This window comes from Rissa tridactyla, chromosome 3 (genome assembly GCF_028500815.1).
Source record: "Rissa tridactyla isolate bRisTri1 chromosome 3, bRisTri1.patW.cur.20221130, whole genome shotgun sequence".
Lineage (NCBI taxonomy): Eukaryota > Metazoa > Chordata > Aves > Charadriiformes > Laridae > Rissa > Rissa tridactyla.
Window position 1 is genome coordinate 94899472 of NC_071468.1, and position 24130 is coordinate 94923601.

The window sequence follows — 24130 nt, forward strand, 5'->3', positions numbered from 1 at the left end:
TGAAGTCACTCAAACTCCACTTTGAAGATAAAAAAAATAATATAAAAATAGCCCAAGAGAGAGGGGATGTCAGGGAAGACACCATCGCGAAGGATTCCACCGCTGATTTCCGGGATCAGTCGATGGGCTGAGCCTTTCTTCCCCCCTCATAGGGACGCCTTTGGGTAAGACTTCGATTACACCGAGCGCTTTCTCGGGGACTTAGAAATTTCTCTAGAGAATCTCTACCCTACATTTATAGCCAGGCTGTATCGTTTATAATTTTGTCGTGCATTTGTATACTTAAGAATATCCTTATTTGCACGTGCTTTGCAGACAGTGTATTTATCACCGGCAATCCTAAAGAACCTGTATATCTGTTGTTTAAATAAACTGCACTGTTTAAGTAGCTAGTCGTTTAGCTTTCTCACTGAACGTGACCAAAACTTGAGAGAGGCCGTGCTAGTTCATGAGCACGACTAGACTGAAGGCGCAGTCCGCTATTAGCGTATCCAAATCATAATAGTTTAATACATATTAAACGCGATTGGACTGATAGTGCTGAATTGGGCATCGCTCAGAATTTAAACCTAGCCGCACCTAGCCTCCCACCTCGGTGAGGAGTGTTAGAACGCAAGGGGGTTTATTTTCTGCCAAAACCGCTTGGCCCCGTTTCACGCAACAGGAAGTGGTTGGATACCCATCCCTGGAGGTATTTAAAAGATGGGTAGACGTAGCACTTAGGGACATGGTTTAGCGGTGGACTGGGCAGTGTTATGTTTATGGTTGGACTCGATGATCTTAAAGGTCCTTTCTAAGCTAAATGATTCTACGCTCCATGATTTGCTCTGGAAACATGGCAAAGGCACCTGCTGCTTCAGTATGAGAACGCGGCAGCTGCTGCACGCTGTCTAAAGGACAATGAATTGCTGTGGCTTCCTCAAACCGTAGCGCTGAGCTCACGCGCGACACCACACCCCGCGCCAGCAGCGATGCAGGGCACTATTTTAGGTAGTTTCACAGAGAAGCGCGACAGCCAAAAATTTGTTTGTCGATTTTGTCCCGGGAGCGGGAGGGGGTCCCAGCAGCGCGCGGCTGCCGCCTCTCTGGCCTCACACACTGCCGCGGCGGGCGGCCCCCGCGCGGGAGCCCCGGGCTACCAGCCCCTCGCTGCTGCGCCGACAGCGGGACCTGCCAGCGGCTAGCGAAAGCATGACGTCACGCCCGGCAGTCACAAGGCACGGTCGCCATGGTGACGCGATGCCCGCCCCCTTAAAAGTCCCCGCCTCAGCAGGGGCGGGCACGCTGTTGCTGACGGAAGCGAAGATGGCGGCGGCCGTTTCCGAGCTGTTGACGGGATGGTGCCTCTTCGGCCTGGCGCTGCTGGTGAGCGGCGGCTGCCCCAGGCACACGCATCTTCCCCTCAGTGGGGCCGGTAGCACTCTCGCCTTCCCCTCCCCTTGCCCTGGCCGCTTCTCCTCCTTCCTTGGCCCCTCGCAGCTTGCTCGGCCTCCTCGCTGGGCCCATGCCCCCTTCAGCCTGCCCCAGCAGCTCTTGCTGGTGTCTCGGCGATGGTGGTGGTGCCGCCGCAGGGCACATTGGGGCCCGGAGCTGAGGCTGTCGGGCTGCCCTGCCGTCTTGCCTGGGCATTCAGCCCTGCTCGTCTGCCTTTTACCCTGTTTATTGTGTGTGAGGGCTGCTGCTGTTGTTGCTCAAGCTGTTGTTAGCGAAGGTGCAAAGTGTGTGTGGTGAGTGTGCAGCTAGTGCTTGGGGCTCAGGTAGAGTGTGTTGATGCTATCCCAGCCCCCAATACAAGGTCTTAACTTCAGTACCTGCTGTCTGACATCCTTATTATGCAACTCGTAACTATCTTTCCCTGTGTATTTTAGGCTATTCTGGTTTTCTGCTGGGTTTACGTGCGCAAGTATCAGAGTCGACGGGAAAGTGAAGTGATTTCTACCATAACAGCCATCTTTGCGTTGGCAGTTGCTCTTATCTCATCAGCGCTACTACCAGTGGACATCTTCTTGGTTTCATATATGAAAAATCAAAATGGTACATTTAAGGTATGTATATTTTCACAGTGTTAATTGCCTTATCAAAAAAAGCACTTGTGTTGAAACAGGGTGTTTGTTCTTGGTTTGTCAAAGTGTTTAAAACCAATGTAAATGTCTGTTGTAGTGCCTTAGTTTTTTGGAAAGCTGGGAACTAGTACTGTGAATGCAACACTGAGCTCTCCTTGTTATTTTAACTGGATTTCTATTACTTTTTTCAAGTTACTAATTCTATTACTTATTTTCAGTATTCTGCTAATTTCCAAACACTCATTCCTTCTATTGTGCAAGAAGTGCATATGCTATTCTGAAGATATAAATAAATCTCTTACATGTTGCTTTTTCGTACATCATAATGGGGAATTTGTTGCCCCTTAGTTCAAAAACAGCCTGTTTGCTGTTTAAGATTACTTTGGTTATCTTTTCTGCCAGCATTCTTATATTCTGTTACTGAGACATTAAGACTTATAAAGATTTACTGTGTTAATCTATGTATAATGTGGAGCCTGAGTTAATAAGCACCTCTTTAAAGAGGGAAAACTGGTAAAACCCTTGGGGGAAGGGAATATGGTAGTATCTCTTCTTGGCTGATACCACCCTAACTGAACTACTGTTTTAATACTCTTTTTGTGTACAACTGTAGGGGACTGCTGTGCAAAATGAGCTCTTGATGAGATGAGCACTCACTGTAGTCTGCTCTAGGCATTACTTTAAGTAAGAGTTCTTCCCAATGCTTAAAGCATTGGCCTCTTTATCCTTGGGTAAAAAGGATCCTTGAAGGTACTGACTCAGTGTCTCTGTGAGGACACTACCATTAAAACCAGGTCAAACTGGAGCATATTAATAATTTGAATAACTTGGTCTGAAGCCTATCTGGATCTATAGTACAAAAGATAATCCTGAAACAAATGAGAGAGTGGACAGATGGTAAATGCCTAGGCTTGAAGACTATATTCCCTTCCAGACCTACTTCCAAAGGAAAACAAAGGTCCTGCCAGATCCTTGATAGTGCTTCAGAACTAGCTTGCAGCTAGTACAGTGCCTTTTGCTTGGTGCTCATGTAAATGCAAGTCATAAGAGGCCTTAAGAATTCAGCTGTGATGTGATTTTTTTTTTGTTGTGTTTATTGCTCAGCAGTAATACAGAAAAAATTAAGCTATTCTTCAATGTTATTGTTAAAAGCTTGTGTCTTCAGACCTTGTTTGTTCAGAATTAAAATGGATATAGAAGAGACTTTTCTATGTAATGATCCCAGCAGCTCAATGAGAATAATGCTGAGTATTAGAAATATATTGAGCTGACTAGCTAGAGAAATAACAATGATATAACTAGGCCCAGCTGAAAAAATGCACATCTGCTGGGGACTAAGTAGAATTTCCTGTTGCAAAGGAGACCTATTTTGTTTATGTATGCATTCCCTGATTTGAGAAACAAACCTGTGAGCAGAATAGGAGGCCAGATGTAGTTGTGCAGTCACTAAGTCCTATTTAAGGAAGTATAATTAACAGAAGGGTAATTACTGTACTTAAAATACTGTTTTTCTTGAATTAGATTTCTTTAGTAATGGCCACATGCTGTGATATGATGGGCTAGGTAGATTCTGTTTAAAAATTGTACCTGAAAGCAAGCTTGTGGTAAAGCTTTTATTTCTTTAAAGTACCTTTGCCTATTCTTCTGAGTCTTCAAGGTCCTGCCTAGTTCCTAATGTTTGTAGATCCTGCTGATGGCCTGTTGAGATAAAATTGCTCCATACTGCCATGCAGAAGAATTCTTCCTTCTCTTTTAGAGCTTATCTGAATAAGTTTCTAGATTTGTAGCAGTGACATGAGAACTTCTGATATTAATACATTTGATCCAACATAAGTGTTGAAGTTGTGATAAATATTAATGTGGCTTCCCTGATAAAGCTGAGTGGACCTAAAGTCAGTCAGAACACACAAGTCTATGCATAAACACTCAGCTTTATTGATTTGTTAATTTCAGTTTCAGAGTAATGTCAAGTTAGGAGGTTGACAGTATCTTAATATGAGATCTTCATGAATGGTTAAAACTTAACACTGTCCCAGGTAGCATATGCCTCCTATTTGCTACTGCTTCACATGTAGGACAAACTGTAGTGGGCTCAGAATATTTCCAAGAGACTACTGTCCTTCCTCTGGACCATTCTTTCAAACCCAGCACCTCCAAAGTCCTATAGCTGATGTTGGGGTCTGAAGGGCTATAACTCTGGCAACAATCCTTTGCTTTGGATGGCCAAAGTGAGAAGAATTCACTAGATTCTTCTCAGTGCATTTTTGAGGTGCATCCAGGTAGCAGATGTTGATGATATTCTCTGTAGATGAATCATTAGTTCATCAAAAAACCTTTCCAACTGGATGATTTTGGAACTTATGCCAAAAGAGTAGTGGCAGTTATCCAGATCCTAGGTGAACAGTTTCTTTTGCTGTACATGCTCTTTTCTTCTACCTCCCAACTGTAATTCCCAGTATCAGTGTTAGAGATGAATCACAGAATGGTTTGGGTTGGAAGGGACCTTAAAGGTCATCTAGTCCAACTCCCCTGCAATGAGTAGGGACATCTCAAACTAGATTGGGTTGCTCAAAGCCCCATCCAACCTGACCTTGAATGTTTCCAGGGATGGGGCATCTGTTGCCTCTCTGGGCATCCTGTTCCAGTGTTTTACCACCCTCATTTTAAAAAAACTTCTTCCTTCTATCTAGTCTAAATCAACCCTCTTTTAGTTTAAAGCAATTACCCCTTGTCTTGTTGCTACAGGCTCTGCTGGAAAGTTTGTCCCCATGTTTCCTGTAGGCCCCCTTTAAGTACTGAAAGGCTGCAGTAAGGTCTCCCCAGAGCTTTCTGTTCTTCAGGCTGAACAACCCCAACTCACTCAGCCTGTCCTCATAGGAAAAAGTCAGGGATGCTCAGCATACAAAGAAGAGATACTAAATGTGGAATTCCAGTTCACTTTTAATATATCTGAGCCTACTATCAACTTGTAGATATTCTTGAGGCTTTTTTGTGAACAAACTTGTAGCAAACTGAGGGAGCAGCATGTGATACTAATAGCAGAGCTTAAATTGAAGACATAGTCTTGATGGTTCAGAGTTCTCATTGTGAACTGTGTGTTCAGTGGCAAGTGAAGGTATGTCTCCTGGCTACAAGGATTGGCTTGCTTGTCTAAAGTGTAGTACCCAGGCAGACTACCCTTCTCTGAATGATGCTGATTTCTGGATGAATTCACTTAAAACAGTGTTGTGTAGCCTTTTTCCATAATGTGTTCCAAGGTGTTTTCCTTGAAAAGGGCCACATACTATACCTTGGTCAGCCTTTGTTAACTTTGAGGTTTTGTCTATTGTCCAGGGCTGTTAATGTACTGTTTATACATCTTTTAACTAAGATAGCTGTTGTTCACTATAAACAAGTGGCTTGTGGCATTTGGTACCTGTTGGTGTGTCTCACTGTTTTGTGAGACTTATCAAATATTATCTTGAAGCTTTTATAGCAGGTAAATTGAGCAGTTCTGGTATTAGTAGTAGTTGTGTAGTCCTTTAGGAAAGGAGCAGTGGTGCATGGACTTGGGTGATCATTATTCCTATGTACAATAGAATTCATTGCAGCAACACCTTTTCTGGAGGCTGGGATTACTTTGATTCATAGTGCTGTTAAGTAGGAAAGCAGGCTTTTAGCTCTAGTATTAATCAAAAGAACTTGAATATTACCTTGTAAGAGAAGTCCTCATAATTTTCTCCAGCACCACTTTTGTCTTGAAGGTTTTTGCTGTTTGCATTGACAGTGCTTTAGTTTGTGCCATGGACTTCAAATACATCCAGTTGGATCTGATCTGTTTGATATGAAACCTTGTTTGATGTATAACAAGCACTTAGAAAACTTCACCCTAGCATATAGACTTAAGATTGCTGCTGGAACCCAAGACCTCTGGGTCTGACCTACAGGTCTCATAAATATTTAAAACCTATCTGATGCTGTCTTGCAGCAGGAAGACTGCATGAAACAAGGACATCATCATCTCCATGCTGCCTCTTTTATCTATTGTTGATGCAGCAGAAGGCAGGGGAGGTGATGAGAAATTTTCTTTTTTTGAAATGTATGGATTCTTGCTACTATGTGAAGTTAAAAGCCAGTGGTGTTTCTTTCATTCTGGTTAGACTGAACACCTCAGAAACCTTGAGTGTCTGCCTGAGCTGTTAAAAGCCAGTTGTCTCCTTAATGATTCAAGAAGTGACATCTGTTTAATGAGGGTCTCTTTGCAGGCCATTCTATTAAGATTTTTTTTTTTTACATCTTGGGTGAAACTCATTGTATAGCAGCTCAGAGCATAGAACCACTAGAAATGTCAGATTTTTTATTCTAGAAAGGTGTTAACTGAGAAATCATTATTAACTGAGACCATGCTTCCTGTTCTGAATATGAATTATAGTTGTGAAGTAACAATACTTGGCCAAGAAATTTTTCATGGTAGCCAGATGTGGCTGAGATATGCATGTTTCTGGATGTTACTATCCATCTAGCAGTCAAAATCCTGGCTCTATTGCATTTTGGAGGTAACAGGCTGGTGGATCTGGGACCTGGATATGACATTTCTTTATATCTAAGCATGCTATGACCTACTCTTGGTTGGCTAAGCTTTGGGAGAGGCTAATCAGCAGAATGACAGCTTCATCTACGTTTGAAACATCACAGGTACTGAAACCTGTAATGTTACACCACTTTAAGCTCTGTTAAGGTACACTTGTAGAGAATGGGAGCTATCTTCACTAGGTACTTGTGAAATTCTTGCAGGGTCCAGCAGTGACAGTAGAAATGTCCCCTTTAACAGGGACAAAAGTATAAAATTCATGTTCATTCCATTACCAAAAACTGGGGAAGGTCAAAAATGTCAGGTTAGCTTGTACTGCTTTCATTTGGGGAAGTTATCCGTACAGTTTGAATAGCTGAAATACATTAACTGTTCAGTTGAAATATATTAATGCAAGTTACTAACTGGACACAATTTCTGGGAGAAGGAAGACTCCACTCAATGATTACTGGGGAAGCAAGTAACTAATTTTCATAACTAATTTTCTATGAATGTAACAATTAAATGAATCTCTTGAGGGAACTTTGCTTTGCTTTTAGCATTTAGGTAAACTGGAAGTGTCTTACACTGCTTTTTTTTGGTATCCTTATTTATGTAGCAACATCTTAACTAATCTATTTACTTTCTAACTTGTAACTGTATTAAGGAATACTTAAGTGTAATAGCTTAAAGTAGTCCATCATACTCATTGCAGGTATCCTTGCAATTTGTTGATTCCCTTATCTATCAAAGCAATATTGGTGTTATGGGTATTTTAAAGGTAATACGATGTATGCTTGCTAAACTGCGAGGAATGAAGGATAGCAGAACAGTACCTGAATTCTGCAGATGTTAAGAGAATTTGTGGTTATGTTTTCACATCTTAAAGTGCTATTGAAAGCAGTAATGAATTCTCACCTTCCTAATCTATTGTGCTGCTAAGGTATTTGCTGTATATATTGTGAACTTGAGGCACAATGGATGGAGAAGAAACCAGACTAGATCTAGGGGCTGTCCAGATGAGCTCTCAACTGAGTCCTCAATGTGCTGGTCCGGTAAATTCATATGCCTATCAACTTAATATATTAACACTGCTGCTGAGAATGTCAGAGCTCTGACACTCACTAGGTAGCAGTGCTTCTTGCTTTTGACAGGACAGAGCTGCTGTCACTAGCTTTTGAAATGGCTCAGATGAACTGGTTACTGCTTTTTGAGTTGTTGATGGTGTGTGCATATGGATAACTTGCTAGTAAGAGTATGGGGCTTCAGCAGCTGACTGAAAGCTGATGTAATAGATATGATATAGTATTAAATTGGTTTGCATTACAGCTTCTTGTGCAGAGTGGTGCAAAGTTTGTAAGTTCAGGCACATGTACACAATGGTGAAATGCTCATGTCTTTGCCTCTTTGTATCTTTTAATGTAAGATAACATCTCAATATTTTAATAAGCGGTAATGTATGTTTCCTAATACGTTATTCTAGTCCTGTATACAACTTAACTTGAGCAACAAAATGAAAAGCAATTACGATGTTTTAAAGTTCTTCATCTATATTCTGTTGTAAATGCTTTTCTGGAGTTGGAGGAGAGGCAGTTTTCTGTCAGTTAGGACCTGTTGTATTTCAATTACTAGCTACCTCATTCTGCAAAGTGGCTGTCCCACTTAAACTTTGGGTCTTACTGTTGCTTTTCTTGCTTATTCCTGGTTGGTGTGGGTTTTAATTGTCTCCGTAGGAGATAACTTTTTCAAATACTTACTTGTAAGTAAATAGTGCTACCTGTTCAGTTCAGTCTTTTTTTTTTTTCCCCTTTGGCATAATTTAAGTAATGAATTTCCTTAATTTTAACACTAGGCAATTTAAACACTTTAATATTCCATGTGCGTATTAACTTATTACTAGTAAATTCTTATGATCAATTTTTTTGTGGTATATTCTCATGCAAATGTCTAGAAATTTTTCAGCTGAAATGTTGTTGGGCTTGAGCCTGACAGGCTTCTAAGATTGGGTTTACTGTGTACCTGACAGACAATTTAAGGTGTTGTTTCTCTCCCTTCTGCTAAAATATTTTTCACCCTTTCTTTTTGCTGATTAGGTGACAAAATGCAAGTATACTTTTCTACTCAAATTCCAGTTGAACGATAATCTAATTTTGGACAGTGAACTTTAAAAGCTTAATGTAAAGTGGCCTACTGGAAGCCTTAATACAGTGACATGAAGGAATGTGGTGCTGATGCTCTGAGATAGAGAAATGAAGTGTTTATGGTATGTCATCAAGCCCATATTCCATGAGAGTTTAGGCAGCTCCAAGAGAACTGATAAAGCAAATATTAAACTTTAAGTTTTATCATGTTCGGCCTTTAAGGAGTATGCCCACTTACATAGCTCATATGCTCCCCATTAGTGCATGCGTCTGAACAACAACTGAAAAGGCTTGAGTTTACCGGTTTGAAAAAAGCCTACACATAGAAATTGGAAGGAGCTTTGACAGTACTGGATCTTTCCTTTTCTCACCAATTCATTTATGTTCATGTGTCTCAAATCATTAGCTTCTGAAGAATTTTGCTTCTGGGTAACTACTTTCTTGAATTTTCACTACTCATACAGTGGATCCCACAAGCCTAGAACAATTCTAGAATATATTTAAGCTATACAGGCAGGCTTGGACCTCTGGATTCAATCCCTGAGTTTGGCTGCCAGTGATCATGTTACAAAACATTTAGCTTCCTTAAAACATTAGTCCCTCTCAAGTTGAAGAAAAAAGGGATGAGGGCAAGAACTTGACTTAAGCCTTCTGGTTTGGTGCAATTACTCATGTAGCTAGAGTTTTATTTTCACTTCCATTCTCTGAACAGTGTCCCAGGACGTAGTAACGTGTTCTGAAAAAAGATCAACTTTTGCTCTTGTTCAAATAAGTGTTATCAATGCTGTTACATTTGGAATGTAGTAGGATGTAAATCCTAGCACTCATGGATGGGTCTTCTGCAGCTCTGTAAGATTTGAAATATATTACTCTACTAATTTCTGTTAAGAATTATGGCTTCTTGATCAGCATGTGCCTTTTTGGATAGGAACTTCAGGAAAACAATCTGTCCTTTGGTATTATGTAAAGTGCTTCAGTGCTTAGGCCAGAAACTCAAGCCTGGCATACAGTTTAGTATCTAAGCTCTGTTAGCGTGCCTAGTATTAAGTAATCCAATAACTTTTTTCTAATACCTGGTTTAGGGTACTACTTTCTACCAACTTGACTATTCATGTAATTCAGGTCTTGGTCAAACTAAAAAGTAAAGGCTCATTCTTCTGAAAATGGAGATGATGACTTAAACTGGGTGGATAAGTAATAAAAATAAATGTTTGTAAGCTACAACTGAGCATAACAAAAAAGGCTGTTTGCCATTCTTATGTCTAAGTACTGTTCCATCTGCATATATAAATTTTACTCATAGCTATTCTGTGATAGAGTTGCTGTGGGCATTGGTGTGTACTGTGTCCAGCTCTGTGGCCCACGGTACAAGAAAGACATGGAGCTGTTAGAGCACAGCCACAAAAGTGGTCAGAGGGCTGGAGCACCTCTACTATGAAGTAGTCTGAGAGAGTTTGGGGTTTTTCAGTCTGGAAAACAGAAGTCTCTGGGGAGACCTTATTGCATCCTTTCAGTGCTTAAAGGGGGCTTATAAGAAAGATGGAGAAATGCTTTTGAACAGGGCCTATAGTGACAGGACAAGAGGCAACAGTTTTAACCTGAAAGAGGGTAGATTTAGATTGGATATCAGGAAAAAAATTTTTATGGCAAGGGTGGTGAGATAGCGAAACAGGTTTCACAGAGGAGTTGTGGATGCCCTATCCCTGGAAACATTCAAGGCCAGGCTGGATGGGGCTTTGAGCAACCAGGTCTAGTGGAAGGTGCCCCTGCTTGTGGCTGGGGGGGTTGGACTAGATGACCTTCAAAGGTCCCTCTCAACCCAAACCATTCTATGATGATCTTAAGAGACCCTGTTATAAATATACAGTGGGAATTAGCACAACACACTTGGGAGCTCCCAAAACTACTCAATGTTGTTTCTGGTCTGTAAAATCTTCCCTTCATAGGATTGTCCTATGCTTATTCCAGTATGCCCAGTTACTGGCACCTTTGCTAGCACTCTGTAGCCAGTAGCTTTTTAGCAGTAGCATTTTTTACATCTATCTCTATGTATTTGTGCTCTTTAATGAGGGATTCTCTTGTAGTGTTGCCAAGTACAGTAGTAACAGGAAGTGAAGTGCTGTAGAGATTCTCAGAAGAATATGGGTCTTTATATACTAGTCATACCTAGACTTACATGCTTGAAAAATAGATGTCTGATATCTTAGAAAAGGGCATCTGTACAGAATTTGTTTTTCTGCCTAGTTCAAAGTCCTAACAAAGCAGATTCTGCTTATCAAATTTGACTCTGCCCTTTCTATTGAGTTGCATCTAGAAAACATTTTTAGCTTGATTATTTAACTTTTCTTTCTAGAAGGTGTCCCCAAACTCTAGTTTGTGGTGCCGTTTCTGTGACTGAAATTCAGTAATGTGGATATCAGCCTCAAGTGGGATTTTGGGGGCTGCTCTCTTTTCCCCAGTGTCAGCCTTACTGATATAAAACTAGTGCTTTTTTTGATTGAGAGGTATTGACTTCAAAATGAGTGCATCCTTGAATTGATTGGGTCCCTCCATTAATGCTTTGTGCATGTAAATGTGTTAATTATGACATTAAATTGAATACATCCAACTACTGGGCCAGGCAACTCATAGATCTTAGTTGTCTATAGTCTTTTCTAATGTACCACACTGTTTCCAAGCCTATCATATGTTGGGTTTTGTAGAAAACTCATTCTGAGGACAGCTTGGTCCCTTCAATGCTGTAACTTAAAGCTTGGTGTCCACTGCATTGCTCAGAAAAAAAGGGCTAGAACTGCAAATAACCATATCTCCAGTTGTCTTTTACAAAACATTTTGAAAAACTGTTCAGATTCAGCTTCAGACTCAGTAGCTGCACTGTCTGACATGTAGAAAACAAATCCGTTTCATAAAATAGTGTCACTTAAGTAGAGAACAAAAGTAAATGTACTAAATTGTTAGCTGCTAAAAATGATATTCACTAATAATTTTATTTCAGTTGTGCATTGACCACATAGTTTATGGTAACTAAGGATTCTTAATCTGGGGGAAAAAAAGAGAACTTTGAGCATGAGGCTAACAGCCAAAGTGAGCATAAATAGTGGGATACTACTGAAGTGTCTGTCCCCTGAAATGCAGCACATTCCTTAGTTATCTTTGGATGAATTAGAATCATAGAATGTGTTGGGTTGGAAGGGACCTTTAAAGGTCATCTAGTCCAACCCCCTGCAGTAAGCAGGGACATCTTTAACTAGATCAGGTTGCTCAGAACCTCATCAAGCCTGGCCTTGAATGTCTCCAGGGATGGGGCCTCCACCTCTCTGGGCAACCTGTTCCAGTGTCTCACCACCCTCACTGTAAAGAACTTCCTAATGTCTAATCTAAACCTACCCTGCTGTGGTTTAAAACCATTGCTCCTTGCTCCTTGCAAACAGCCCTTCCCCAGCTTTCTTGTAGGCTTCCTTATTATAGAATTAACTCTATTATTATTATAGAATTAGCTCCAACTTAAATTCCAGCCCTTAAAATAGGCAGTCTGGGTGCTTAATTCTTTTCCTTAGGCATTTGATATGAGCAATTTTTTCATTTCTACAAGAATTCTATTGAATTAAGTGTTTTTTTGTTTCATTTGATGTTAAATGTTTCTATCCCTTATTACTAGGAATGGGCTGATGCTAATGTTTCAAGACAAATTGAAGATACTGTGCTTTATGGATACTACAGTAAGTATTTTTAATGTCTAATTTTTTCAATTAATAGGACCTTTAAGTGAATGCTTGAAGTTTTTAGGGGTCATTCTGGATTATCCCTTTTTGGTTAAACATTAATCTTACACTTAGTGCCCTTCAGTGATTTTTTTTTTATGTTCAAGAGCCCTTGAAAAATGCTAATATACTGAAGGTGAATCCATGAGAAGGGTGATGTCATAATCTACTGTTAACACGTTTCCTGTGTGTGTATTTAGGAGTCCATTAAGGGAAACACATGGCTTTGCTGTAACTTTTAGGGTACTTAATGTATGCAGCAGTGTGAAACTTGCCTACTGTGTATAAGGTTTGTGCAAATGTGAGTGTAACACTTGTGTTTTAAGTGTTTAGATTCAGCAGTTACCATATTCAAAGGAAGAGCTACTGGAAATGAGCATAAAGGAGCTGGTTCACAAGTGGTAATACTAAACAAAACTGAAGCAAAAAAATAACTGGAACAAAATCTAATAAAATAACTGTTCACCAAACCTCTGTAGTTTTAGATCAGTTTATTTTAGTTGTCCTTATGAAAAGCTCTAATACTTATGAATATATATATGTAAAAGGTAGCTGTAGAAGAGTGATGCTTATTATTGTTTGAGTGAAATGCCTGCCTTGGTCAATGATGCGAACTCAGAGATACTTGCCTTGCTTTTGATTGTGTTTCCTAGGACTTGAAGTTTTTTTTTCTTGGAAGGCTATGGATTGGCTCTTTTGAATATATTTTTTAGATTGGGAAATAATTGATTTTAAAATTTTTTCTTGTTAAGTTACAGAGTACTTATTGCCTGCCAGTGATAGCGACAAACTGTAATGTGCAGTTTTATGCTGAGTGAAGCCGAAAGCCAAAAGTAGTAATAAACTATTTTCAAAAGGGAACTTTTTAAATACTATTTAATCTTCTACAAAAATTCTTCACTATAGAAGAGTGGAGTTGCCTTTGTATTTACTTTCTACTCTTGTTAGATTGCTTAGACTGCTAACAGCCCAAGCATTTCCCAACTCTTAATGTGGAACAGTCTTCACACTCTTCTGTGGACCATTTCCTATAGATGTGTGAGACTGATGGATGAATTTCTGTAAGATGTTTTGGGCCGAGTCTTTTTTTTTTTTAAAGCAAGATGTCTCTTGGTAAATCCTGAAATAATTTTTGGAGTAGATTTGAGCTTAAACCTGAAAAACTGCTTTTGGTTTTGGCCTATGTGGACAGGTCTACTTGAAATACTGTAGGACTAATGCTTTATTTCATAGCTTATCCTCCAGATGGTGGTAGAGACTTAAAGATGGTTGTAAAAGTATTTTTCTTTTGTGATATGAATTTGAGGAATTGATGCGTATTTCTGTAACTAGAGCTACACTGAAGTGAGCAGTAATAGGTAACTTATTTTTCAGAAGTCTCCATCATTCCTATATAAAAACACAACTTAATGCCTTTCCTGCATCATTAGGTCTAGTCTCCTGCTGCTGTTTCACAGCATAGTGACATGAAAGCTGAGAAGGAATAAGTTAAACAACTCTTGCAGTCTTGTAATGCTATTTCATTTTTTCTACTCCTATCTTCTTACAAAAGTATTTGGTTTTGGTCTGGTTTTTTTTTAAATAAACAGGATGAGCAGAACTGAAATCTCCTTTTGTCCTTAAGGACATGAATACTAGTACTTTCATATATCTGATGGAAATGCAGTGATAACCATATATCTTACTTGTCTCCTGTAGCCATATTGGCAACTTATAGTATGAATAATTGATACACTTGGATCATGGCCCTTCAATCCAAGTCACTTCTAATTGTAGCAAGAATTTGGAGGCTGTGGTTTAACTAATATTTCAGAAGATTAAGGATTGCTTTGCTACCTGTATTGCAATTTACTGAGAAAGCTGTCACAAAATGTATAAAAGTGTTTTTTATAAAGTTATTAGTCCCCGCAAACAATGTTCTCTCTCATACCCAGCTGGTTTCTTGGCTAGACTGATATAAAAGTACAATGACTTGGTACTGGTAGAATGATAAAGGAGGTAACTTTCATAATGAAGCTTGAAATATCTGTATTTTGAAGTGGAACTTCAGTTGCCTAAAAGCTTTATTTAGGAAACCAGTCTATGGATTGCTTTGAAGCCATAGTGGCTTAATGTGTTAATTTTCATAAAACCAACTGTAGCAGAATGTATCTGCCAGTGCTTGAGTGATTGAAGAATGATCAGTGGTTAGCAGATGTTCTAAAATAGCATGTCACCTTGTGTTTGGAAGGAAAACCCCTTTTCAGAAAGGGTTATAATTGGAAACAGTGCAATGGCAGTTTCCTCTGTACCACAAAGAATGTGGCTGAAACAATTGACAGTAACCTGGGGCTGTGTTCTGTAGCTCTTCTTCCTCTAGTAGGCAAATCCTACCTGTTGGAGTCAGCTTGATGTTCAGTCTTCTTTGGTAAAGTTTGTGAAAGGATGCCATCGGCAGATCCTGGTCCACCTGTGAGGTAGACTGAGAACTTGATCTCCATGTGTTAAGTGTCTCTCAACTATAGTTTGGCAAGGAGTGTCTGCTAAACTCTACAGGCATTTCTTTGGATGTGCTTTAAAGTCTGTGCTAAACTTGTGATTTTTCCATACCTATTTTCTTAAGTCAACAATAGTTATTGTATGGTGGTTCCTAGGTTAAAAAAGTTCTTGAGGAAGAATTTATCCAAAATACTTGGTATAACTTGGATGACTTTTGCATGGAGTTTTGTCTGCTTACTGCAAGTGCTTGATACCAAGTCATTGACACAAGGATTTTGGCTTCTACGAGTTTGTAGGTACAAGTCAAATGCAGCCACATGTTTTCATGGTCTGTTCTTAGGAGAAGACATGCTATATACTGTGGAAGACTTGCATAGCTGGACTTGACAAATATTGTGGAGTTATGTCTATAGAAACACTCTCCTAATAAGTGCGATTTTTTTTTTAAGAAATCTGTCAGAACATAAATTAAGTCTGCTATTGTATTGACACTTACTGTGGTGAACTGCTTTAACTGTCTTGCTTCAAACAAGTGTGGTGATGACTAAAATCCACTACTGTTTTATATTTCTTAATTTTCACTGGGGAAAACAAGATGTCTGTTCTTGCTGTCTTGATGAAAAATTGTTTTAAGAAATCTTTTATTAGATGTGAGAATAATATATTTGGGAAGAAACACTCATCTTAAGTTTTCTGAAATAGCTTGTGGCTTCTCAGCAGAAGTGAGGGAATAAGTAACAAAACATTGTTTTAAGCAGCTTAGTAGTATTGATGTTATGGACTGCACTAGTATATGGTACCATCTGTAAGAGCAGAAGTTTTATGTAATGGGAGAGACTTCTGATCATGTAATAATCCTGGCCCTCCTTTAGTCTCTCAATGGGATTTGAGGGGCTATATTGATCTTGATACTTTGCTTGAAATCTTCCCAGTTCTTGAAGATATTTTGATTCCTTCTACTGACTGCAGTTCTTTGTTGTTCCTAGTTGCCCTTGCATACTACTACGAGGAAAAAACAAGTCAAAATGCAATGAAGGGACCGTTGCTATAATTTTCTTGAAGACTACTATCAGGCTTAACTCTCTCATAGTTTAGGTGTCTTTCTATTGATATGGTGCAAAACAGCAGAAAATGAGTCATTTTGACTTGAGATAAGAACTGCTCTCTGAGAAACATCTTTAAAACAAACCCTACCAAGGAGTTGTTGCAGAAGATTGCTTAGACTCTGTGGCAGGAACCACTGTTGTACTGGCTGTACAGTGAAGCACTTCTCCACGGTAGCGTTTCAAGCTTCTGATACAACCCAGAAATATGTTTTGAAACAAAAGTTGAATCTCTGAACCAGAGTAAAGAGCAGTCCCTGATGCAAAACTAAAGTCCATAGAAGTGCAATAATGAAAGTTGAGACAGCCTGTCATGCCACAGGGGAGTTAGGGGGGAGTATCTTTGTCATTTGGTTGACTAGCTGTTTGCTGCTGCAAGACCTTTGAGCTTGAAGATTAGCTTTCCAGGGAATAAACAGCCCTTTTAGTGGGCAGAACAGCAGGCAACTAGATGCTTGCCCTTGGGTAACTAACTTGTATGAGCTGATGAAAGGTGCTGCTCTTCCTCTTTCATAAGTTCTGAAAAATAAAATTCAAAAACCAAATGATCAATCGATTGTCTTGTTGGTAGAACTTCAAATCTTTTAGTTTCCCTTGTAGTATAATAGGAAGAACAATGTTTTACTAGTTTATCTATGAGCTATAAATTTAATTCAGTTCTAACTAAAAAATTTTTACTGGCAATCTTAAGTCTTCACCTGACAGATGAGCAAAAAGGTCAGTCTTGGAATGATTTTACTTGGGAAAAGCAAATGCAAAGCTACTCTTAAGTTAGTTTTTTTTGTGTTACAGTCCTATAAAATTACTGTGGTAACAAGGTTTTCCAACAGAGTAAATAGCAGAGCTGTTGCAATGGTAAGTGTAATGGAGTTTATGCTACCACATGTAAATAAAGTTACCCTCAAGTTGTGATATTAAATCTTGTCTTGAAATGCATTGAAAGCCCATAACTTCTAGAGAGCACATTTAGGGTGAACTTGAGGACTAAATGTCATCAGAGCAATTCAACAAAAACATTTCAGTTAAGTGTAGCTGATTGTTGGTAGCCATTGAGAATAGTCTTCTGCTAATATACTGTAGCAAATAAGAAAAACTTGGGCAGCTGGACATTAGTATGAAGGATTACAGGTAAGTCTCAGGAAACAGTTTTCAGAAAGGAAAGGATTTATAGTTTTACAATACAATGATAAAACATGTTACGTAAAACAAATTCAAGATGCAGATTAGCTATGTAGTCAGTAACTGAACACCAGCAGTTTAAATTAAAAAAACCTAAATTTAGTGCCAGCAGCCTGAGCTGGCCTCTTAAAATTGAATTAAATTACTGCAGCAACAACATTTAGACAGTACCAATGTTTGATTGGTACAGTAGTAAATGGTAGCTTTATTTCATATAGTTCATAGATATTCTTTTGGTTTTGACTCTTCCTTTATACCCTTGGAAGAAACGTGGATCAGTGTCGTTATCTAATGAGCTATGTGTGTACCTCGTAAGTAAGGTATGCTGAAGTTAATAAAGTAAACCTTGGAAGCGAGAATGTTTTCTATGCTTGCAGTGACCTCTATGGGCTGATTATTCTGATCTTCAATTAATGATGCATGTAACTTGCCTTATATACTGGCACAGTGCCATGTGCATTTAGGGCTACGCTAAAAGTTAGATTAGAGAGGCTTGATTTCTGAAAACATTGACAATACTGAAGCAGTTTTGAGTACTGCTCTAGAAGGTCTAAGAATGGTGCATTTCAGAGTTTGAAGTTTTAAGGTATGAGCCTGAATTTTATGCTCTTGGAAAATGTGAGAAAGCTTATGAACTAATGGAGAACTTGTTTTCTTTGTTATGCTACCTATTAGCTCAGCACTTTAAACAGTAAATACCTCTAACACCTTGAAATATTTTTCCAAAGGATGCATTCTGTTTAGAAATAATTTCTCATTCATATTTAGGTTCTAGGTGTTGATACTTATTTGGCTCCTATACCCCCTTCAGTAAAAATGTGGAGGTAGGCTTCCGTGAAGCACATGGATACTGTAAGGAGTGTGCTAGCCAAGATAAGAGGCTGTAAACTTAAGTTAGGGATTGATTATATTGGTTAGTGGTGCAAATTAGTTGTGCAAAATAAGGTAAATATTAAAAATAGCCAAAGATCACAGGATTTGTGTGGTCCTGGATATCTTTACTCACCCACTCAAAGGGGTGATTTTGTGCTTACACAAGCAGTCTTGGTTGTGTGGTACTTCTAACATTTTGTTTTGAGGGCTTGGTTAACTCTTCTAGGATACTTTTCTTGTGGACTGCAAACACTGCAATGTACTGCTTGACAGCTTTTAGTTTCCTAATAGACTTCTGAAAGGTTCATGGTATAAGGTATTTTGAAGTACTGAAGGATTTTACTAAATGTCCTAAAAAGCATGTAACCTCTTACAATAGAGAGCTGAAGATGATATTTGAAATTCTTGATACTTGTGAAGACTTGTGTGTTAGTTTAACCCTTTGCTTTTGTTAAACTAGCTGGTTTAAAGTCTCTTAAGACCACCTGTGCATCAAAGTAATATGATAGTGTGACTGGTTCAATTTAGTGACTATTCAGGTAACTGGCTGTTGCAATCTCCATTTAGTCCCTCTTTTTAAAAAAGGGATGGTAAGCGATGATACTATAATCTTCTCTTTTGTGATTTGAGGTCATCAATAATAGAACTATGCCTTCTATCTATAATGTACTCTTCAAATTTGTTATATTTTTTGTATATACCTTTTCTGTGAAGCACTTCTGTTATTAAGTGGCATAGCTTGCTTTTATTTGCTATTCTGTAGGCTGCTTCATCCCCAGTGTGCTAGTGCTGTGTGTCACCTGCTTGCAGATGGTTACATTTAGTCTTTTTATCATTGCTGAACTGAAGGTGTAGCTGAAATCCTTTGTCTGAAAGGGTTAACTCTAGAAGTCCTTTAGAGTTCACAAAACAGTAATAGTTCACATGCTGCCTAGTAAATTTTACTAAACTTTTCAATGCTTGAAATCATTAAGAGCTAGAATGAGAGGAAACTAATGTTTTGCTTCTTTCATTTGAATTACTATGCAGTAAATGAAGCACCAATGTAACTGTCTCTTCACTTAATTAAATTCTTTCTTGTAGCTTTGTATTCCATCATCCTGTTCTGTGTCTTTCTGTGGATTCCCTTTGTCTATTTCTATTATGAGGAGAAGGAAGAAGATGATGGCAACACATGCTCAGTAAGTTCACTCTAGCAAATGCACTGAGTAGTGAAAAGACAAATGAATACAGGCAAGAATGATTGCTTAAATTGAATACTACAATGTAAATAGCATTTCTAAGTCTATTACTACAGTTCCTTTAAAATACTGAGGCAGCTCTTAATAACAGTTTGACATAGTCTAAGCACTGTGGTCTCACATGAAATGAAACTTTACTGGGATAAGTAATTAAAATCTGTATTGCTATGAATTCTTTAAGCTTCCTACAAATTCCTCTGAGCCTGATTCCATATACAAGAAGTTAAAACTACTTACATGAGATTTTCCTTAGAGTTAAAAACATGTATGAACAGGTTTTAAAGATGGGAAGATTATACTGATTCTGAGATAGAAACTAAATTTGAGTACCTTCCTTCTTGTAGCTTTTGCATCTTTTCTTGAAGTAGGCAGTAGTAATTTACCTGAAGCTAGCACTTGATTATTTTTGTAATGCACTGAAGATTTTTAACATGCACAACACTCCAGGGACTACAATAAATGCATGCCAGTAAGGTTCTGTCTTCTCAAATGAAAATATTTTTCTTAAAGAATCTTCTAGTCATTGATCATGATCATTTTCCTCTCTAGTCAGTTGTGACCTCAACATGACAAAAAAGAATTCTAATCATAGCCACAATATAAAGCATTGGTAATAAGAATTTTCTTTGAGTGCAGTTGCATGGAATGAGTGTACCCTGGCTTCTGGACACAGCTGCTGAAGTGCATAGTTTGATGGAAGTGTAATTCAGTGTCATTGTTTATAGCTCTCAAGCCATGAGACTCTTCAAGAATGTGTATTTCTGACTTGTATCTAAAATTACTCATGTTTTCTGTGGAGGTTTTTTGTAGAACACCTGTTATGCTAAGTATACTTTGCTGTAACTTGTGCAAATCCCTTTGGATTTATTTTATGTTAATATATTAACATTCTCTTTAACATACAGCAGGTTAAAACTGCACTCAAGTATACTCTGGGATTCATCACAATTTGTGCCATTCTTCTCTTAATTGGGTAAGTATTTATGTATTGAACATTAACAGGGGATATACTAAATAGAACCCCAAAAGAGAACTTCGTGCTGTGCAAGATTAAAAAGGTGGATCATGATGTACTCAATCTATATAATGAATATCTAGTTAATCCCTAACAGGGCTTAAATATCCTGAGAGTAAGGTACTTGAAAAGTAGGAGTTTTACTAGAAGCTAGACTGTCTTTTCTTAATTGTGGAGGTACCTGTGCTTCCAAGTTCTGCCTGTTTGTCCATTGAGGACATGATGGCCATGACATTTATTTATAACTGTGTTGATATTGCTGCGTACAACAGGGAGTAAAATATTTGTGCTCTTCCTGCTTTCTGCCTCTGTCAAATGCTTTCATGGACATGCCAGAACAACTTTTAGGAATCTGAGTATGTGCTTAGTACTTTCCTAAATGGAAGTGTTGTGTGAAGGATGTAAGTATAGTGTGGGGTTATGCTTACTTGTCCCCTGTATGATAAAGGTTTTGCTGGCATCTGTGTGAAAGGCAGACATTACTGAAGTGGGTACCTTGTTTGCAGCAAGTGCTATTACTCTGACTCAAATTGAATTTGTAATGCTGCTTGAAGATTACCATTAAGCATGACATGCACACCAATATCAAATGGTTCTACTGTGTGCTGTGTCATAAGCTTTTTAGCATTTTGACTGCAGCAGTAAAGTGGATAAAACTTACAAAATGTGTGCTAAAATTGTCCATATCAAAGTACTAGAGTGTAAAGTAGAAACTAGAGTGAAATTAATGCTTCTAATTGTATACTACCTTATTGAAATATTGTTTCTAGTTTTGATAAATGCTTAAGGTCCATTTCTAAGTCTATTGTCCTTTCAATTAAAAGTGACACATTTGCTATTATGAGAAACTAAAGGAGTTTGAGTTAGCTTAGTCATGGTCTAGAAATATTACTAAAGCTTCTGACAAAAGCTGTTTCTCTGACTGTTGGCTCGCGTGATAGGCATACATGTGTATATACTCTATAATATATCCAGTTTAGAAATTTTTGCAGTATCTTCAGTAGATGTCAGCTGAATTTCCGGTAGCTGTAAGCACGCTTATTCCTCTCTTCCAGTAAGATGGAACTTGGTTCTTAATTTCCTAATTGTCCTCTGTGCTATTAGGTTTTCTCTTTAAAGTCTTCACAACCTGTAAATGACAGCAGCTTCCATGATCCCTTTTGTTACTTTGCCATGTGACAGTGAGACTGACTTGCAAACCAGACAGCTGTAGTGCTTGAGCTGAGGCTAAGTTCATTGCTGAACAGTGGCTTTTCCATAGGATTTGAAACTCACTGATCTAAATAGCAGGAGTATCTGCTGCAGGGATGCAGGACTCCTTTAGATACTGATAGGGATTTTAGTATTTCTGGATTCTAATTGGAACAATTCTTTTGCTATTATATGTATGAGGCTGCTTGCTTTCTTTTAAGATGGTAATAATTAAATAGCAACAGCAGCCTAATGCCTTTGTAATGGAAAAGCACCTGTGGAATGGAAAAGCACCCTTGCTACTTAAGATGTTGCTGCAGAAGTATATAATTCTTGTTTGTCCCTCTAAGGGAAGCAACAAGACTGAGCAGTGCGGTTCAGAAAGCAAATGAGGTAACTGCTGAAGAAAAATGTGAACTTTAGTTCTAGTGTAGTTATATTTATAATATTTTAAAAAAAAGCATGGTCTAAATGCTTATGTACATACTTGTTATGGAGAAGTTATTTGTCTTAGTCAACTGTCTGCATAAGAAGGGCAAACAGCAGCCTCAAGTCCCCCTGTGATAGGAATGAGATAAAACAGTGTTGGAGCTGAAGACTCTACAGGAGGGGCTCAACTGAATGTGGTCGTACAGACCAGTCTTGCAGTACTGCCTATACCTGGCAGTAGCAACTAGTGGTCATGTTCAGAGCAACATTAAAACAGACTGGAATTTTACGTACTGAATTTAATTTTAGGAGACTAGGCTTAATGAAATAGAATAGTCATGCACACAGGTTACAAGAGCAAGAGGGGCTGGAATAGCTGTTAGATTCCTAGCAAATAGTCTGTCATCTTTGTGTGCCCACATGGCTAGTGTCTCATATCAAGACAACCTCTGTTCTGATTGAGTTAGCAAGTAATCTGTATAATTTAAACAGGTCAATAAATAGCTTGGCTCCTTTAAAGACAGGTCTACACAAGAAGTCCCTACCTCTTTCCTGGTAGCAGTTCTCAAAGAAACCATAAAAGCTGGATTAAGCTTGAAGCTTATAAATATTTTATTCTTACCTGGATGTTTGCCTTGCTCCATTAGAGATCTATTTGACTATTTTGGGAAACAATATCTGTTTAGTGACAATGATTTTGGAGCTTTTTTCTAAGTTGATAACGCATCTCAATGAGCAGGATTCTGTTGTCTAAATTGTTAGCAGGAGATTGTTTATACCTCTTATTAATCTAAATTGTTTTTACTTCTTATTCTAGCTGTCTGTTACAAAGTCTCTTGCTCTGGCAAAAAGTATGTGTCTGTAATAGCACTTAAATACCCTGCACACAAATAACTTGATGCAGAGTATCATTAAAAACAAAGTATAGGACAAACTTATACTAGGATACTCAGAACTAATATTTACTTGTAATGCCTTTCCCTTCTCAGAAACTACTTACTTTCCTTGAATATAGTTTATTTACTGTAAATGTCATGTGCTGGAGCCAAGGGGCTTGAGATGCTATGATCTATATTAAGGCACCCTTATACAGCAGTCTGGTTTGAACTAAAATATTTACTTTTGAGGATAATGAATATTTGGTTCTAAAAGGAATGTTTTGCTGTCAGTCTCCGGAATTAAAGTGGTTACCTTAAATTTTCTAGAACCATCAGCTCTTAAAAAACTATGAATATATGTCTAATTAGCCTATAAATAATTATGCAAGTTATATTGTAGCAGAACTCACTTTAAGGAAATGAGTTTCAATCTTAGCGTGTTGAAATTGTTTTCCTAAGGATGGCAGTTAATGGCACTCTGATTTAAGGCTCAAACTTGACCCATCTACACTCGTGTGTTATTGCCCTGCCAAAAGCTAATAGTTTTGAACTGCTTGTCTTGCATTTACTTTCCTTGTTCTGCAGCCTAGATATTGATCTAGATCTTAATCATGGTATTCCAAGGATGTGTTTTAAACAGCGCAGCAGTTTGCTTCTATTCTTAAAATTACTGCAGTTAATAAGTCCAGAACTCCAAGTGTAAGACGTCACAACTGAGCTGCTCTTTTTTCTTGCATTAACTGAATTCTCAGCCACAGCTGTAAAACCATGCACTGGCACTTGTACTGTGTTCACTTGCTCTCAGTGGACTGACTTGTATTGCATCACAGTGATGACAGGTGAATTTAGTTATTTAGTGTGGAAACTTCTCATTCTGTTGGTGGCAACTATGGCCCTCAGGCTGTATTGACCAGTCACCATAGCCAGATAGCCGAGACTTGTCACATTTCTTCTTGCTTAATGTGCATGAAGAATAGGCCTGAACTGCTGTGTGCTGTGCTGGTGCAATACATGGACTCTGTTTTAGAGATCTTTGGGGAGTGGATGCAGGTTTGTAGATGGCTAGGCTTGCTAACTCTGTCTTGTCTGTTAAGCTAGAGACCAACAGTATATTGAAGTGGGCTAGCTAGCCAGCCTTCTGGCTAGTTTGCTACTAGTTGAGGGACCCTGTTCAGGAGGGGAAATAAGATTCCTGCTTGTCTGGGACTAAAGTGTGTGAGCTTGTGGCT

General features: G+C 38.6%; 1 protein-coding gene across 4 annotated transcripts in view; it reads left to right on the top strand.

The window, feature by feature from the left end:
- The first annotated feature begins 1191 nt into the window (after positions 1-1191).
- Positions 1192-24130, top strand: part of LMBRD1 (LMBR1 domain containing 1) — an 81780-nt gene continuing 58841 nt past the window's right edge. For 2 of the 4 annotated variants that reach the window (XR_008465223.1, XM_054193988.1), the window contains exons 1-5: positions 1257-1365; positions 1869-2045; positions 12412-12472; positions 19231-19328; positions 20294-20361. Coding sequence is in view for 3 of the 4 variants with exons in the window: in XM_054193988.1 (XP_054049963.1) it covers positions 1306-1365; positions 1869-2045; positions 12412-12472; positions 19231-19328; positions 20294-20361 (464 nt within the window). In the remaining variant the exon portion in view is untranslated. Of the gene's footprint in view, positions 1366-1868; positions 2046-12411; positions 12473-19230; positions 19329-20293; positions 20362-24130 lie in introns of all 4 variants that reach the window. The other 2 variants (XM_054193986.1, XM_054193987.1) reach the window with 2 other exon arrangements.